Below are 19,161 nucleotides of genomic sequence, written 5' to 3' on the forward strand. Positions count from 1 at the left end.
TAAAACAGGTAGATTTAAACCACGTTAAAAACGCGCTAAGAACGCTATTTCACAGGTGGTGTGGAATATGTGCATATCATGTAAAACGTTATTCTTACAAGCGCAATATCTGAATAATGATTGGTTTTAGATAAAAAAAAATAAGCACCATTTTATAGGGTATTTTAAGAGCTACAACTTTTGTTTATGGAACTTTTCGATGAAACTTACCGTTTTCGAGAAAGATCCAAAAAACCTAAAATTTTGACGTTTGACCCCGAATAAGGGCCAACGCACACGTCGGATCGATGGGGGCTTTTGACACTTTATTTGTAATGGTAAACCTAAGGTCTCTACGAAAATTTAGCTTTCCCGGAATTGTTGTTATTTCAATTGTCTAAATTGACGGGCTAACAACGACACCTTTTATATGTTAACATAGGTCACACTGCTTGTACTGCACACAAATTATGAGACATACAATACATAGGCACATACTTGAAAAACATTATCCTACGCAGTGGAGTAAAAAGAAAAGTAAAACAGATTTGAAGGTGGTAGAACCCTTTGTGATTCGACTCCGGCGGCACCACCGCCACACCTATTTCTATCTAATAACAGCAGTGTTAGGCGCTGTTGTGTTCCGTTTTGAAGGGTGTGGTAAGGGACACATACTTTTCCGAGGCGTTCCAGCTTAGTCCTCAAGAGTAGCGGCGCATCTGTGGCCGACCTCAGGTGGGAATATCTAATCCTATCTGGGGTTGATTACAGATGTCCATGGGCGACAGTAGACACTTACCATCAGTTCGACTGTGTGCTCGTCTGCTACTCCTACATAATAAAAAAAAAAGATTTCTCCGCAAAACTATAATCCTTACCGCTTGTAATACGCATATTCCCATTTGCATCAGTAAACGCTATTTGTATGCATCCATTCCTAACTTATGTAAGGTTTGAACAACTTTGTAAAGTTGTGCGAAGTTGCAAGCTGTTTGCAATGACTCCGACAGCTTACAAAACTTAGAAATGTAGGACGCAAGTTACCTGATATGTATTGGTTTCTATACATTATGAACTTAATATGTTATTCGATGAGAAAAATACATAATTCAATAATCACAACGAAAATAATTGTAAAATAACCTTGTTTCTTCCTTCTACTTGTACTCCTTGTTTTTATCTTTCTATCTTGTGTTTTGTTTTTTTCGAAGTTTTATATTCATTGTATTCAAATATCAAAGGCCTTCTTCAGCATCTTACTCAAATACTCAGTTGTTTAAAACACAAAATTAACAAACGAGTATGCATCCTGACCTGATGGTAAGCAGCCACTGGTGCCCGTGTATATTTATCAACAGAGTTCTTCAGAAGGTCGATCAAAGATCCTAACCTCTAAGGACTAAGTTGGAACTCCTTGGATAAATATGACTCTCTAACCACACCTTCCTTGTTACGCTGAAATTGGAACACTTTTTGCACTTATACGACGCACCATTATCCATGTCCTTCAAAAACATCCTAGAAATTCAACATTAAAATTGGAGCAAAACCATATAATTTAGAAACCACAGGAGATTCTGCGCCATCTAGTACTAACATTGAAGTTCGGGAACTCACAAGGAAACTTATTGTTAGTAATGACTTTAACCGCTTAACATTCGAAGTTAGACAAGTAGCTAAGTATGCAAGTATTTTAGTCTTCAGCTCGCGTAATGTATTTGTAGAACAGTGAAATTAGATAAACCACATTTAGTTGCATGTAACTATAATATGAAATTTTATACTTATAAATTATTTTAATATGAAAAACGCTCCTATGGTCTTATATTCATTGTCGAATGTGTACAGCCAAGTATCCTCGCAGAACTAAAATTTTTTGAGACTATAGCCCATCACGTTGGCTAAGTGCAAATTAGTAGACTGTGAAGTCTACTAAAAGGTGTGTGCACACATTTAAGATTTTTTAAACAACCCTCAGGCATTTATTTATGTTTTCCCACACCGTTATATCAAGTGATACTAGAAATGGTAATGATAAATCTATATCTATTAAACCAATTTAATCAAAACTTTTTCGTAAATATTTTTTATATACTGAAACTATATTTATTATGAATATTTGAAAACAAGAATTTCTTTTTCGAAGTGGTCTTTATTTTAATTTATCAGATTGTTTTCCTCATCTAATCTTTCAATCCAATATCAGTACGAGTACGCTGACTCAGTTTATAAGTTAGCGTAGCCGAGTCGGCGCTATTACCAGACTAATTTCATTAATCTACACATTGATTGGATTGGCGCTGGCTAGCTAACGAGCCTTCGTTGCGGATACGTTTCATGCTGACATTAGGTACTTCTGAAAATAATACAGAAAGATGGTTAATCATACTAAAGAACGTCGAACTTTTGAGAGGTTAAACCTTTTATATAGCAATCTTAATTTTTTTAAATAAATTATTCGGTAATTTTGAATCGAAATTAACTAGCTAGAAACTAACTAGCCCATAAAGTATTTAATATTTTGGTGTAAGTTCTGTCAAAATGGATTTAGCTGTTTCCAAAATTATCTTAAAACAGGATAGGTTATATATGTATTTATATGTTTTTACTGTAAAAATAATTAAATGAATTCATAAAAGATTTCTTAGTAGGTGGTCAGTGAGGGTTCGTGTCTATGGTAGTCAAAGCACAATGAATGTAGTGTAGATATAGGGGTTAAAGAAAACTATATTTTTGATAGGATAAAACAATAAGTAATATTGTAGAGTGTAGACACAAAAAGATAGTTACTTCTTGTGTACCGACTCAACTATTGTACTATCAAACTCATGTTGCATTGCACCTAATTAGTTAGCAAATTGCCTATGTGTAGGCAATTGGTCCATAAGCTTGTGTCGTGCAAATTTCTCATTCGTTACTTTGAGCTCCCAACTAAACCTTAATGAATACGCGACCTCATTTCTAATTCCAATCGTGTCTATGCTTTGCGGATGGAGCTAATTCAATTACACTCGCTATGGAGTCTTGAGTTTGTACCGTTTTGTATAAGAGAACTTGTAAATATACTTGCAGTCTTTCTATACATGTTTTAAGAAATTAAACATTTTTTAAGTTTTACAAAGCAGATGAACAATATGTTCTATTGCAAAAGAAGAACGTTGTGCAAACTCATGCAGATAAGGTACACTTCATATTTTTTATGAACACATACAATTTGGACATAGATAATTCACTACCCACTGACTAAGTTGGAACTCCTCAGACAAAACACACATACAGACGAAAGAATATAGGCCCAGAAGGTAAATTATACGATATTCATTATTTTGATGACTGTCCTATGATTGAACCCGGTGGCACTGGTTTTAGACCAATATAAGGACTGTGCATGGATGTTAGCTATTGGGGATTGCTTAGATTCAGATTTATTAAGAGGTGAAGCCATGCCGAAAGATTCCTGTGATATAAAACTGTGCAAAAAGTATTTAAGAATTACGTTTCTATTACAATGTTAAAATGATAAAAATACCCAAGAGTTATGTTTCTAATAAATGTAATGGGAATGGAGGTAATTCAATAACTTAAACCACACTGAACATACTATGAGTAGGTGTATACCTACTGTACATTGGTTTCAGTTCATATCGATTCAAATTAGTTTGAGAGCGAAGTTGACCATTGCAGCTCCGCTGGCTTGCATTCCTTAATAAATTACTTCGTTCAAAGGATAGAGATGAATAAAATTATGAAGTTCACTATACGGAACAACTTCGAATTCGGTAATAACTAAATAATCAACTTAATAAAGGTAATTTCGGCATACATATGCATTTCGGCATTTCAAACGGGTATAGTATTGTACCCGTCTGAAAAAAAAGTAGTAATAGTATCAGAAGGGTATTTAAATGCTCATCGAGATAATAGGTTAGTAGTAGGCATGTATTAGGTAATACAATAATCCATCCAAAAGATAAGTAGGTATTAATTTAAATAAGATATCTATAAAATAACAAAGGAATAATATTTCAAATCGCAATTTACTCTGCGGAACGGCTATCCGGAAGGGAAAGTAATTTACTTTAAATTAAATCGGTAATGCTTCGCTGAAAGACGCTTTGCAAAAATACTCCCATTTTACATTTTCATTTACACTTTCTTTTAGAATTGAGATCGAAATAAAAGTGGGATTTAAATTTTATTTCATTCATATTATTTCAATTCGAAAAAAATCTACCAATTGGGGTTTATTTATTTTTAACCGACTTCAAAAAAGGAGGAGGTTTCTCAATTCGACCGTATATATATTTTTTAAGCTATTGCATAGCTTTTATCGCGGGCTTTGAGCGCGGCGACCGAATCGAGAAATTCCGTAACGAAAATTAGTAACACCTTTGTTGGATATCAAGTCTCCAGGCAACCGAGTTGTTGACTGTCAATAGAAAAATATGGAGATAATTGAATAAAGTATTATTTTACATTCCTTATTATTTTATTTGATATTGGCGACGAGATGTCGAATGAACTAAAAAACAATAAGAAAATACGAGCCACATTACGTGGGTTAATGAAACGAACCGAAAATTACATTTCGGGAATAGAAAAAATTGACAATGAAGAAATAAATATACGACTGAATTCTTTACAAGAAAATTTGAACAAATTCTACGCGATTCAAGAAAAAATTGAATGGCTTACAGAAGAAGAAAATTTAGAAGAGGAAATAAAATACAGGTACGAATTTGAAGAAATATATACAAAGCTAAAATTTAAATTTTTGAATGTACAAAAAGAAAATAATCGGCTAATACCTGAATGTTCTTTTATATCGGCAAGAGCGGAAGTTTATTTGATAAACTGTTAACTGTCAAGGCACGCTTGAGACGTACACCTAATACAAAAGGGTTATCACCTTATCAGTTAATGTTCGGCAGAGAGGTAAGAACCTATATGCATGCCTTATTTAAGAAATCCGCCCCACTATCCAGATTACATTACAATGCACTGCCAACGAAGGAGTTCGGACAAGGTGATAAGGTACAAGTCCGCAGTTACACCAACCCAGGAGTTAAATGGGAGTTCGGAGTCGTCATCCGAAGATTAGGTAGACTCCATTATGAAGTCAGAACTGAAAATGGCATACTGGTGCGCCGTCACCTTGACCAAATGCTGCCGGCGCCCCTGGTGGTGTAAGTAAAAATAGCGGTGGAGGACTGTTGGATATCAAGTGTCCAGGCAACCGAGTTGTTGACTGTCAATAGAAAAATATGGATATAATTGAATAAAGTATTATTTTACATTCCTTATTATTTTATTTGATAACCTTGATTCGTCAACTTGAACACAGATGGCAGTAATACACATTTTTTTATAATCCGTGCGGAAATCTTAAAATTGCGTGAAGTATATTTTATAGCTGATATTTGCAATGTCTTATATAATGGAGATATGATAAAATAGTGGATAAAGATGTATTAATGTAAATGTTGATGATTATGGAAGAATGTATTGTATTTCTGGAATTCCTTCTGAGCGTTTTCATAGCATAAAAAATGCTATGTAATAGCTTTACCGCGGCAGTCTCCGAGTGCCACACGTATTTTTTTTATGTTTGTTTGGGGATAACTTCATCGTTTATGAACCGATTTTGATGTTTTATTTTGTTAGAAAGAAGATATATCCAAGGTGGTCCCACTATAAGAAAATAAGGATCTGTTCATGGCAGACCAGAGAAATCGAGGGGAACTTTTAAAAATTATAGACTAGTGCCCTTGTGAGTTTTTTCATTAAGTGTTTTTATTTATTGTATATTATATTAATATGAACATTACAATATCTTCACTAAAAGGAGTGAAAAAAAATAACAAAAAAATACAATCGACTTCTATGTCAATACAAAGTAAAAAAGAATTGAAATAAATATTGATTTAGTACATATTTATGAAGTTGGATAACGGCGCAAATAGCGTGTCCAATTTGAGATTTTTTACTTTGTAGTGTAGAACTCGGTGGTATTTTTTTTTCCAGATAACCAAAAAGTTCGTGGAATTATTTCAATACAATTAACAAGAATATACATACATTTGTGATTTTACCGTTAACAACCTAAATTTAATTAATATTTGACAAAAAAAAATATAACGGGTTTTTTTTTTGGGATTAATTTCCTTATTTAAATTTGTGTTTGACCAATTGAACGGCTGTTCAAGATAGATTCTTCCAGTGAAAGTGAAAGTGATATACAAAGGAGGTTATTAAACCTAATTGCAGAAACATACTAAACAATTTTGTAATGGATCGGCGTCATCATAATAACTTGACACGTCGGTTTTTGACTGACATTTTAAAGTACATTCAGGACGTGATGTTATCGCACTTTGAGCATGTGCAACATCAGAATCAAGCGCCGCAGACATTGAAGGGGAGCTCTTTTTGCGTCTTTTTGAAAGGCTGCACGTGACATCACGGAAATTCCTCAAAAGCAAGTTACGCACGAAAATAATTTAGCGACTAATCTCATTTTGCTATACGATTTGTATGGACAGTTCTGATTATCCGTTTTATGTTATATCAGCCACAAACAAGATGTCCGTCGCAATGGGATTTCAGGTCCAATTAATGATCTAGTGGTTAGACAGCGAACTGCAGATTCAGCGAATAAATTGTTTGTATATTCGGCAATATTATTAGATTTGGAAATTGATTCGGGTAGAACTAAAATTGGTTTAATCTATCAATTTGTATATGAAATTTATGCGTTGCGGCAAAGTAGCTATAGAATTGTGTAGTGGAATAAAATTGTCATCAATTTTATGGTTATTACTGCTCGAGTAATCTATTTTCGAATACTTTGTGTTTCCAAAACGCTCATACCACATGGTTTCACATGGATCTATGTATTTTAGACAAAAGTATTTAATGATTTTTTATGTATCGTAAACTCCATCATTATTCAGTTGAGGATTCTTTATTCCATTATTAACTCGCTTATTTGAAGTAGCAGTCGTTAAATTTTGTAATCCGTTTGTATTAATCAATTTTATGCTATCACAAATAATGTTTTCCTCAATTTAGTCTTACTAAATTGTGGAAAACGTTATTTGTACTCGAATTATAAGATATAGTAACCCGATCGCAAACTGTAATTCCCAATAAAGGATTTATTCTGCATTAAATTTTAGTATTGCCGCTATCATCAACTCTAAACTGGTTACTAGTGCGTTATTACCTTTAAAAATACTATTTGAATCATAGATTTGGAACTTTTTCCTGCGTATTTTGAATTGATTTGCAAGTGTATGTACGACAGGTATTTTTTAAATCTTTAAATAAATACTTTGACTTGCAAATTAGCTTTCACTTATCCAACAAAACTCAAAATGTTGTTTTAATTTATCAGTTTTATACTATCCCCAACCCTAAGCTTGCCCATCACAGATTAAGTCTTCGAGTTCGATTAATGATCTAGCGGGCAGACCGCAAGCTGCAGATCCGCCAAATGAATTGATTCCGAACTAAATTTCAGCTTTGCCAACATTTCCGAGACTAGGGTTGGCTTAAAATCAGCTTAAAATTAGATTCCATTAGTACTGGCTTTCAATTAACGTAATTTTCTAAAATTTTAGTTATTGGTGTAAAATAAATATGTTCATTTGAATTTGTATTACCTTTAAGTGCTGATTTGATGTACGTTTGTACCAGTTCAAATAGAAACTTGAATGTAAACTTTTATTTGTTACTATTCTATATGTAATTAGCATTTGTCCAGAATCGTGGCAGAATAATTAAAACGTATATTTGAAAAAGTTCACTTAAAAAGGCTATACAACATTTAAACAGAAGGTAGCAGTATACACACAACTGTTACTAGGAAAGCCATTTCGGTGGTATCCGTGCACATAGTGCCAAATCATAATAAACAAATATTTCTTCCGTTGTTAACAATTATTTCATATTATCAATATTCCATTAAGGAGAAACCAGCTTAAAACAACACCTTTGATAAATCACCGCAAACGAAGGTCATGAGTGCTAGCTGTGGATAATCTGATTTTCTAAAGAAGAGATTAGTCTTATTTCTTAAAAGCCTTTCCATTTCATGGACTTAGGGCGTGTTATTTAAATTTATTTTGTCACCAATATACTACGAATGAATGTCAACCTCGTATTTGTTTCAGACAAGCACTTCTGAATTGATTTATTAAATTAATCAGCACTCATCAAATAATCAGGAGCTTCTTAATCCTTCCATTGACCTTGATTGACTTTCATATGTGGGATATTTATATGGTATCTTCGAAATGTTCAAATTCAAATATAAAAAATATATTTATTTAAATTAGATAAACACTATAATAATTATAATTAAGAACTTTCCCATATTTTGATATCGTTGAAGAATTAGATGTTAGGTTGTAAGGATTATACGGCTCCTCAATTAGTTTATCAGTATTATTAGGCAACAAAAAATAATTAGTACCTAAAGACTCCGTGCCCATAACACATAAAAATAACGTAGGAATTACTAATTATAGGAAATACTAAAGTATATAAACATTTATGCAGAAAGTTATTGTAAGTTGCAGTACTTAAGATAACCAGCTACGCTTAATTTGTTCGTTCACCCACGACAGTTATTAGGCACCTTTCATATCCAACATCTATAATATACGTGAAAATGATTCTCATTATTCATCTCCATTTTCTTTTGAGGGTGTTTGCAGAAAATTCTCTTTGTATTTTATCAGCTGACATTTTTATGGAAATCTTACAAATGGACAAAAACTCCATTTGGATAATGAGCGATAAATAAACTGTTGGAGATTCTGTAGAAAATATATGTAAATACGACTGTATTTTGAATTATAGTATGTTATTGAGCTGAAATATGACTGAGAGCTCACTTCGACGATTGCCGTCAAGCAACCATAGTTGCTGATGACAAGCGGCGACAGCCGTCAATCGTCGCCAACGGTCGTGGCTGTCGCCATATTTTGAAGTATAATATGTTATTGAAGTGAAATACGACCATATCGACGACTGCCGTCGAGCAATAACGGATGCCGACGTTAAGAGCGACAGCCGACGATCGCGACTGTCGCAGCTCGTCGCCAGCGATCGTTACTTGTCTTTAAATAATCCATAATCACAGTCAGGTGGTTTGCCTGACTTTGAGTTTCCAATATAATATAGTTAAATTATGTGAGTACCAGGTTGATTGTTTTAGTTTTTCGTAGACGAATATTTTTTTAAATTTCAAACGTTCCTCTTAAATAAATTAAACAAATTTTAACAAAGGTTTGAAAAATCTAAGTAAAATTCACAAAGCAATTAAAAAGTTTCATGCAAAGAAAACATCCACATGAAAAATTTTGTCCCTTTGTAACATTCATTTACGAAAGAAAAACAACATAGAAATTACAAAGAGAAAATGAACGCTGCTATGGTCAATTCGCTTGAAGCACTAGGGGTATTTTTTTTATTTCAAGCTACTTTACTTTTCAAGAACGTCTAATTGATAATAAAAATATTTTTTTGATATTTAGGTACGTACAACATATACCTTGTGAGGTGTCTTATTTCGAATTCATTCGGAAATCACTATAAAAATACGATTTCAGATGGCATTCATTAATAGTACATTACGATACGAGGACGAAAAATTTTGCGTTTCGTGCGAAAAGTTTTGCGCACGCGAAGCGTGCGTAAAACTTCCATTTACGCACGCCGTGATATAATAGATATTTAATCGACGTAAAATTTAATAATTGGCAGAATAAATATTTTGCAATTTTTGCAGCCAGAAAATACCAGGTCGACGATAATCTTCCCACTTCCACTTCAGTCGACGAATTCGAACATACTCGTAATTTCAGAAGTTCATGTTCTTCAAGAGCATGCACTCATAAAAAAATATTATGTAAGCAGTTCTTATTTTTCTAATACCAAGTCAGCTACAATTTACTTTCCAGTTCTCCAACTTTTTTTTGGAATATGTCAGTTATGTCGTATTACACAGCAGCTTTCATAGCTTCACGCCTCTCTATTATAAGATGACACGCCAATCCTATCCCCATAACACTTCATAAGATAGTTATCATGGTTTGAAGGCACTCGAGCCGGATTGCCAATCCGGTAGCGCCGCGATATATTTGCATGATGACGTCATAACCACTCCCCACGCTATAATTGCTTTCCTCGAGTGACAACCCGAAGATGAATTTTAAATTTGCTCCAGAAATTACTTTCTGCTTAGAACATTAACTATACCTAAGTGTGAATCGCGCTTCATATACTAATCAATGGACACAAAATAAATAAATACCGGAACGAATAGTAAAGTAGTTTCTTTATAAAACAAGTTTAAAAGACATGACAAAATAATCGAGAATAGTTAATAATACGTTTTTCGAAAATGGCCCATAAATATTGGAAATATCCTTTCCAATGTATGATTATGAATTATATTTTTTGATATCCATGATATTTTGCATAATTTGCTTCACCTCGACGGTCAGTCTCAGCACAGATAAAATAAGGAAATCAGTGGGAACTGTTAATTGGTCACACAATCGATTACGTGATTATCCGTAGGTTTAAGCTATTCAGGATATCAAGTTTCTGACGGGCATCTCACAACAAACACAAAGACCTGTGTGAATACAAATCCTCCTAAGATTTTATAAGTTAACTGTAGTTATTAGTCAAGAAGACCAGTTGGCTAGTCAAGAAGAAACTAAGCAATCTTTTCAGGGGCAGAGTCCAAAGAAACGAATTATTTGATTAACCGACAGATCAAAATTACAAAGTTACGAACATCGTACTCGGGTTTCGAACATCAATTTCGATAAAATTACGATTTCAGGGGACGTTATTACTTTCGGTTATCGAGACAATATAGTGAATGTTAACTCAAACATGTTTTATCTTGTCATATTGATATTATTAAATATTACAGAAATATCTCATAAGTTAAAAGAAAAAGGGTTTCGTTCGGAGATATGGTCCGTAGAGAATAAATCAGAATTACTACGTCTCATATAAAATGAGATATTTCATTCGACATCAATTTATTTTAGTTACTGATTTGAATCTTTTATACTTAAGTATACGAAAAATGTCATCTTTTGTAAATTCAAATACGTTAAACGTCCACAGGCTGGCTGAATATGCTTTTCATCATTCTTAAAATATTACCAACGATACATTATAAAGCTAAAATAAATTTAAAGGACAAAATGAATTTGTTACTTTAATTCTGCTTACATTTCACGTCAGCATGGTAATGGAAGGGAGACTGAAACCCTCTGTAGTATTTATTTAGTGGAGACTCAAGTTATAGGTATTTGAAAGGCAAGAAATTCGTGTTTATCATAAAATCGTCGGCAAGATTTTTCCTCAAAAATTTAAGATCACGAATGTAACCGATCACGCTGACCAACTGCGCATTGGATAACGGCAAAAATGTCATCATCGTCATCAATGAGAACATTAAGTTTTAATCAGGTGTTTACCATGACATTGTGCCGATGAAGTTAATAGGTACGAATTCTATCGAAATTCGAAGTGCAGCTTTAGCGATTACTTCCAAAAATCGTAAAACTTTAACTGTTACGACTTAATAACGAAATTCAGTTGCAAAACAATCGTTATCTATGTATTATATATCGAGATTGCCGCTAGTAGAATCAAGTAAAGTTACATGCAATGTGATACAAGTACTTAACGTGTTTATGAATTTAGGAACTATTGTTTGCATTCAATTATCATTTCGACCTCTCGTGTATATTCATATTATAGGGTTTTACCGCCATAAAATCTTCGTCTTCAGCAAAACTCGAGACGACCCTTCGCACTGCATTAACTAAGCTATCACTGGGTTTCTATGGGTGGATTAACGCGCAAACGTCGTTCGCAAGCAAACGGATCTCAATGTACCCATTTGTATTCTGCGGCGGCACCACGATTACTATCCCCGGGGTATTGAAGTTTCGCAAGTTTCGCAGCCCAATTGATGACGCGATTAAACTAAATTAGGTCGGAGGCGCGAACGTTTCTAAATGATCCGATCTGGATTGATCTGAATAAGTTGGTGACGTGACGTGATCCGGGATAATTGAGTTCGATCCGGATAGTTTTAGGCTTGGGCTTCCAAAGTTAATTTGAGCGTCTTCATGGGTGCTGATTGCAGATCTAATTAGTCACTTTAATCGTCACTTATTCAAAGTATGAAATTGGCAATGACATTTACTTGGCACACACTATATTATAAGTCTTTTATACGAGTATCATACTAGAGTACTGAATAAATATACGTACGTATTTAAGCATCCCAATTTCTATTTGTCATTGGCTTTACAAAAAGGTAAATATTGAGATGTAACGAAATCATTTATTACGTATTGACGTTTAAAAGCATTTTAACGTAACTTAGAAACTTGTGGAATTGGTAATGTATATTTTGTACATAATACATTATTTCGGTACGCTCGGTACGCTTCGGTACGGTCGCAGGCTATCAAACAGTAAATTGAATTAACTGAAGAATATTAAATTTGTTTTCCACTTAGATAATTAGGGAAATCCAAATGTGGTTTTGAACTGTTAGTTAGTATAACATAAAATGCAAACTAAGATCGTAGTTTTATAGAAGACCGCAATCAATAAGAGACTCATACCTGCAAATTGACGTATGGAGCGTCCGCCATCACTGTTGGTACAATGAAGCCGCCTTCGCCAGTCGACATGTCAATGTCTTGACTGTAGATGTCAGTCTTGTCGTCATAGAGCTTCACCCGGACTCGAACCCGCTTCTCCGTGCTCATTGCTTCTACCTGTATGGAGAATACATTAATTTATAGTATTTAGTATGTGCTAAGTTGCAATAGTTTCCGAAGTCCGGTATTGGAAATTAATTATCGTTTTAACGGTAAAGGTGGCACGAGGAGACATAGCAAAATTCTTATTAATAGTTTCAAAGGAGTCAACTCCTCAAGTGTCATTCAAGTGAGAAGTGCAAGTAGTCGACTAAACCACAATTTACCAGAATAGACATAAAACATTTTATTCTAAGACTGTGCTGAATGGTGATATTGTAATATGTAAATTATAATAATACAGTTGAAAGTGCAGTACAAATACAATGAAAGTAGAACTGCAGCAGAACAAATAAAACAACAGCTAGAAGTATACAACAAAGTCAATTGTATTAATACAGCAAATTTATTAAACCTACACATACAATATAAATGCAGCAATTTCTTTTTGGAGTTTATTATTTCTGCAACGTAGCTAACTAAACCAATGATTATAATTATTATAATTGTACAAAATAATATTTGTCTACGAAATATTTAGCTTTATATTTCAAGTTCAAAATAACAAGTCTAATTAAAGCGCTAATGTTTAGCATAATTAAGCAGTAACGATTTAATTCAACTATTTAAAGGTCAAACGCACCTTATTACTTTTCTTGTTCAACCAAGAAAGAGTAACGATAAAAGACTTTTCTTCTTCTACTGTGTATGTGTAGAAAAAATAATAAATTTTATTCAAAAAATATTGTACAGGTAGTAAATTCCTTTGTGACAACACCACCATAAGTATATCTACCCCAAAACAGAAGTATGAGCGCCACTGTTACTGGTTTGAAGAGCGTGACAAGATAAGGAGATGCTTTCACGAGGTGTTTCAACCAATTCCTTCGAAGTATCAACTAATCTGCTTGTTTGTGGCTAATCTCAGCAGCATATAAAACAGTGATAGCCTAGTGGTTAAGAAACTCGGCCTCTTGATCGAGAGGTCCGAGGTTCAAATCCCTCCTCTGATTTTTCAAAGTTATGTGCATATTAGAAATTAATTATCTCTTGCTTAAAACGGTGAAGGAAAATATCGCGAGGACACCTGAGAAATCTTAAAAAAAAGTTTTCAAAGGTATATGAAGTCTATCAATTCGCACTTGGCCAGCGCGGCGGACTATGGATTATTCCTTCGAATTCTGAGAGGAGACCCGTGCACGGCAGGATTGGTGACGATGATGTGGCTAATCTCAGGCAGGATTTTATTAGCTTGTAACTTAAATTGTATACTAATAAACTCTTTGCCCGCTGTTCGCTTGTTATGAAACATATTCTTAAAGTCTTTTCTATGACTTTCAAGTGTTGTTGCTCGAACTAAGCTAATTAGTTTGAAACATTAAGTAGTTTCTTGATATTCAAGCCCCTTCAAATTCTTTAATGGATGAAAGAGATGCTTGAAGCAAAATAACACTTATTATAGTCGTTGAAAATTTTCAAGTCCCAAAAGTTTTCTAATAGTGCACGACTCATTAAGAGAATGATTGACGTGAAATATTTTGTGAAACATAAACAATTTATTTCTTTTATGAATTTCTTACTTTAGTGACAGTATAAGACAGATACTTATACTGTGCTTTGGTGAATGTACATAAATAATTTCTTAATTTTATGAATATCGATTAAATTTTAAGCAAATTGGAAATCGTTTTTAGTAGACATTATTCTTCAATTTGAAATAGGTTCAAGGTCACATAGGCCATTAAAATGCAATTCAGCTGCTACGGTGATCAGACTTTTAAACCCTCATTATGATTCTCTACGGTGGTGTGCAATACATAGCGACAGTATAAATATTGCTCCGAAATATTATTCTAGGATCTCTAGAATAAAATGTATTTATGCAAATTAAAACAAATTACAAAATACAATTTTTGTTTTGTGCAATAATAGATGGCGTTGTACTAGGCAGTTGTGGTTTTAATTTTAGTGAAAACACACTATGAAGTTTGCTGAATATAAACATTAAACGAGGCATCTTCATATTCTGCCAAATTGTCCATAAGGATTCTACGTTAAATCAGAGGGTTCGTAAGCTGTAAAATGAAAACGATATTGCTTCTTGTCTAAGGTAAGTGTTCAGTTATCGACGATAAACTTCTTGAATTCATTAAACTTGATTTTTGGAATATGCAGGAAAACTTTTTAAATGTGAAAGTAAATAAATATTGCCTGCGGCTTCATACATCTACACTAAGACCTCCGTTTCGTTTATGCTCTGGCACTAAAAAGAAGTTAACATAACCTCAGACTCAGAAGAAACCTAATCTTATTATTATAGATATCAATGGTTCAAAAACGGTTATAGTTACAAAATTAAACATATGTCTTATATATAAAATTCTCGTGTCACAATGTTAGTTACCGTACTCCTCCGAATCGGCTTGACCGATTTTCATCAAATTTTATATGCATATTCAGTAAGTCTGAGAATCGGCTAGTACTTATTTTTCATACCCCTAAGTGACAAGGGTTGTTCACCCTTAACATTTTTTATTTATATGGCAACACAACGTTTGCCGGGTCAGGTAGTTATAGAAAAAATAATCAATTTAATTTTACCGAACCTATGTATACTTAATTTATTTGACTTGAAATGATAACGATGTTTGTGATTATTTAAGAAGATTTTTTTTAAGTATATCGCTTACCACATTGTGTAAGTATATAGCTTTCAGCTTAATTAACCCATGACGTCTAGTCAACTAGACCTGGCTTAATTCCAAGCCTTGGCAGGTTTTCATATGAAATACAGCTCCAATTTAACGATATCAATAGAAAATGGTGTATGAGGGTAGGGCATTAAAAGTTAATTTATCGTCTACAATATGGAAATTTAGCTTGTAGTTTTAGTTATGAAAGTTGTGGATTTTGAGTCTGACCCTATATTAATAGAAAATTGATTTGGGTGCCTAACTATAAGTACTTAAGTACTCAGATCAGTATCTTCACTATAAAGCAATACTACAGTTTTATGGTAGATTAGGTTACTGTTTATATTCAAAGGTTAGTTTCTCTACTTAGATAGAACCATGTAATTTATTATGTTTATTTTCAGAATACGTTGCTAAATCTTAATTTATAAGAGGAGACTCATTTGAAGCAGTGGGACAGTAATGAGTCTAAATTTTTCTCGTAATTACGTTTTTGCATTGGTTTAAAGTTTAAACTATTTAAATCCTATGCCAATGCAATGCATATGAAAGAACCATACCGCACACAGAAAGACATATTATATATTAATAATATTCTTAAAATCTTGTCAATATAGCTGACAAGATTTTGCATTATATCTTTATATACATAGCTTAAGTATGCAATATATCATTTATTAAGTTATTATTTATTTGTCTCTAGAAAAAAAAATTCTATCTTCGAGAGCCAATTATTACGAGATTCATTTCTTACATATCAATTAGTCCTTAAGGACAAAACCGTCCTAAATACGAGGGGCATTATACTTTACTATTATCTAAAGAGCGATCAATCAAAGGGTCCATCACTAGCAAAAGTATCCGAATAGCGCTAATTCTGAACATAGAGTAATGAGAACAAAGAAAGAATGGGATCGCATTGATATGAGAGCTCTTCGTCTATCACAGAATACATCTTACATAGAAATGGCCCGTATATCTTTTCTATGATTTTTGTTCTTTCGTTTTGAGATGTTCTATCAAAACCGTCATTTATTTCTTCCTTTTTATCTATCTCCTCTCTTTTCCCGGTTACGTCAATATCAAAAAAGTTATATTGATTTTTTTTTAAAAGAAGCTTTCTAGTCATGTCATTTTACTTTTCAGAAAATCTATTCGTTCGATACTCAGTACCTGGATGACCGAGCTTTGCTCGGTGTTGTAATAATAAAACAAAAATACCGATTATTTGAAATGAAAAGTCACGAGTGCAATTATATTTCTCACTTAAGAAGGAACTCGAAAAACGAGAATAAATAAAAGAAAACAATCGGACCGAGATTTGAACCCGGGTTTCCTGCGTTTTAAGGCGCCCGATTTCCCGAGCGAGCTATTTTAACTTCGTAAATGGTGGCAAAATTTAGCTTCGCATTCTAATTATATTGTAGGAGATTTTTACTCAGTAAAAACACGGTTAAAACGACATTTTCTGAAAATAAAACCTAGCTAGATCCATTTATCGCCCCCGAAAGCCCCTGAATACAAAATTTCAAGAAAATTGTTGGAGCCGTTTCCGAGATCGTTGATATATATACAAGAATTGCTCGTTTAAAGGTATTATATATTCTGAGGATCCATAAATAATCACTCCGTCATCTTGAGGTACCGCCATATTGGTTAATAATGACGACCGACCGGTCTGACGCGCAGCGGGTCCCTGGTTCGATCCCCGGCCAGACAGAAATCTAAATGATGAATTTAGGTTTCTGTTTCTGTGTCTGGGTGTTTGTGTATATGCCTCTGTGTGTGTCCATGGCATCCACGACGCAGGGAATCCTAGTGTGGGGCTGTGAGTGTAAAACACGAATGTAGAAAGTTTTTAACTGGTATATATGATATAGTTTATCCGTCTTATATAAGTATCTCTATTGAAATATATCATTCATATTATTTATGTCAGCTTTTAACGTACGAAGTTTTACATCATAGTTCGCTTAACTATAATCTACTTGATGCTGTCAAAGTATAGATGCCAAAATATGATCATGTAAGTAAACAAACAAAATTGAGCGGACCATTTCTACTTAGTATGGATTCTGTGGTTGAAGATCCTTCGTAATTTATTATATTGTGCTGTTGCCAAGACGTAGGAAAGGATAGCGTGGATGTATGGGCGGAATACAGATTAATGTCGGGGCGAGTTACTTCCCTATAATTTTGGTCTAGCTCACTAACTAAACTATTTATAGGATTGCGGGTGCACTATAATTTTATCCATTCATCAACATTTAGGAATCGCCTGGTGGATATACATTAAAACTTAAAGATATATCTGGGCTTAGTCACTTTTAGGATATGCGTGATACCCTTAAAAATAAAGATGGATATAATGATAGAATTAATATGTTATAATCATGTAATAAAAGCAGTAAAAGAACATGTAGCTCATATCATGTCTAATGTTTATGAGTCCTAATTGAGGTAAATCACAAATATGAGACTAAGTCTAATACTGAATTCAGAATATCTCACATTTGTTAATCTTCGCTAATAAACCATTTAAAAAGATAGCAACATTATTAGACCTTTGCTTTGGGTAAATGTAAGTATATATGTCGTCAAATTCATTGGACATGAAATACGTAAGATTCTATAATGAACTTTACTGATACAAATAAATGTAACTCATTAAATAATAATGATATGAATCTCAATCATCTCAGATAAAAGCCACGACTGAATTTCGATGGCCCAAATGGTAACAATTTACAAGAAAAACTTTCTGTTCCACCGGCGACTTATTTCCCTTCGGTAAAGGTATCTCGAAAGCTTCGTATAAAAACTTGTTGGAAAAAGTTGGGGGCGGTCGCTCGCAGACTGAAATCACTCGAGCACTATGGAAGGTCTTTAAGTGCTTCGAAGGGTACGCTGGATGAAATAAAAGTGTAGAATAAGTCTACAGTTTTTTATTCAATCTCCGTGACATCTTCATTTATCTGTACGAATTACATTAAATGTTTTAATGTTGGTAGAACACCTCGTGGATCGGTTCCAATAACATAATCGTCATATCTACGATACTACGATATTTCAGCTTTAAGAGGTGTAACTAACTTATGTTGTAGTTTGAAGGGTAATGGAAAGAATTACACGAGACATACAACTTTGTCTTAAAGAGCCAACAGCCAACCTACATTAGGTTTTACAACTTAGATCTTATTTGATATTTTTCAGATTTCCATAGGCAACAGTGATCTCTTTTATCCATAGCTTACCAGGGGAATGATCGCGACTGCGTAGTCATTTACCAATTCAGTTTTTTTCTGCAGTTTTCTAAAAAAAAATCAAAAAAAAATCTTACCCGCCCAACGAAAGGCAATCCTGGCTTGTAGCGTCGCCTCATGCTGTCAGCGAACCGTAGCTCCACGTAGTGCTGTTCTGCAGCTGGTGCAGCTGATGCGGTGCTTCCAACTCCAGTACCAACGGTGAGGTCCACGCGAGCTGAGCTGCCACCACATCGGGCTTCTATACGCCACGTGCCTGACCTGGCGCCATTAGCGAGGATCGTACTGAGCTTGCGGACTCCTGTTGAGGATATTTTTATATAAACAACGCAGCTGAGTTTTGCATCATAATAACGAAATATAATGTTTAAAATCACTACGAGTATATCACAAACATCATTTACTTATCATTGA

The 19,161-nt window shown here is 33.9% G+C and overlaps 1 protein-coding gene across 2 annotated transcripts in view; it reads right to left on the bottom strand.

The window, feature by feature from the left end:
* LOC140757957 (C3 and PZP-like alpha-2-macroglobulin domain-containing protein 8) overlaps positions 1-19,161 on the bottom strand; it is a 237,607-nt gene that overhangs the window by 60,961 nt on the left and 157,485 nt on the right. For both annotated transcript variants that reach the window (XM_073093878.1, XM_073093877.1), the window contains 2 exons: positions 18,825-19,048; positions 12,654-12,809 (listed from right to left, as the gene is read on the bottom strand). In XM_073093878.1, coding sequence (XP_072949979.1) covers positions 12,654-12,809; positions 18,825-19,048 — 380 coding nt within the window. The remainder of the gene's footprint in view (positions 1-12,653; positions 12,810-18,824; positions 19,049-19,161) is intronic.

The sequence above is a fragment of the Epargyreus clarus genome, unplaced genomic scaffold (genome assembly GCF_041222505.1).
Source record: "Epargyreus clarus isolate Ecla_fem2 unplaced genomic scaffold, WU_Ecla_fem_2.2 ptg000005l, whole genome shotgun sequence".
Lineage (NCBI taxonomy): Eukaryota > Metazoa > Arthropoda > Insecta > Lepidoptera > Hesperiidae > Epargyreus > Epargyreus clarus.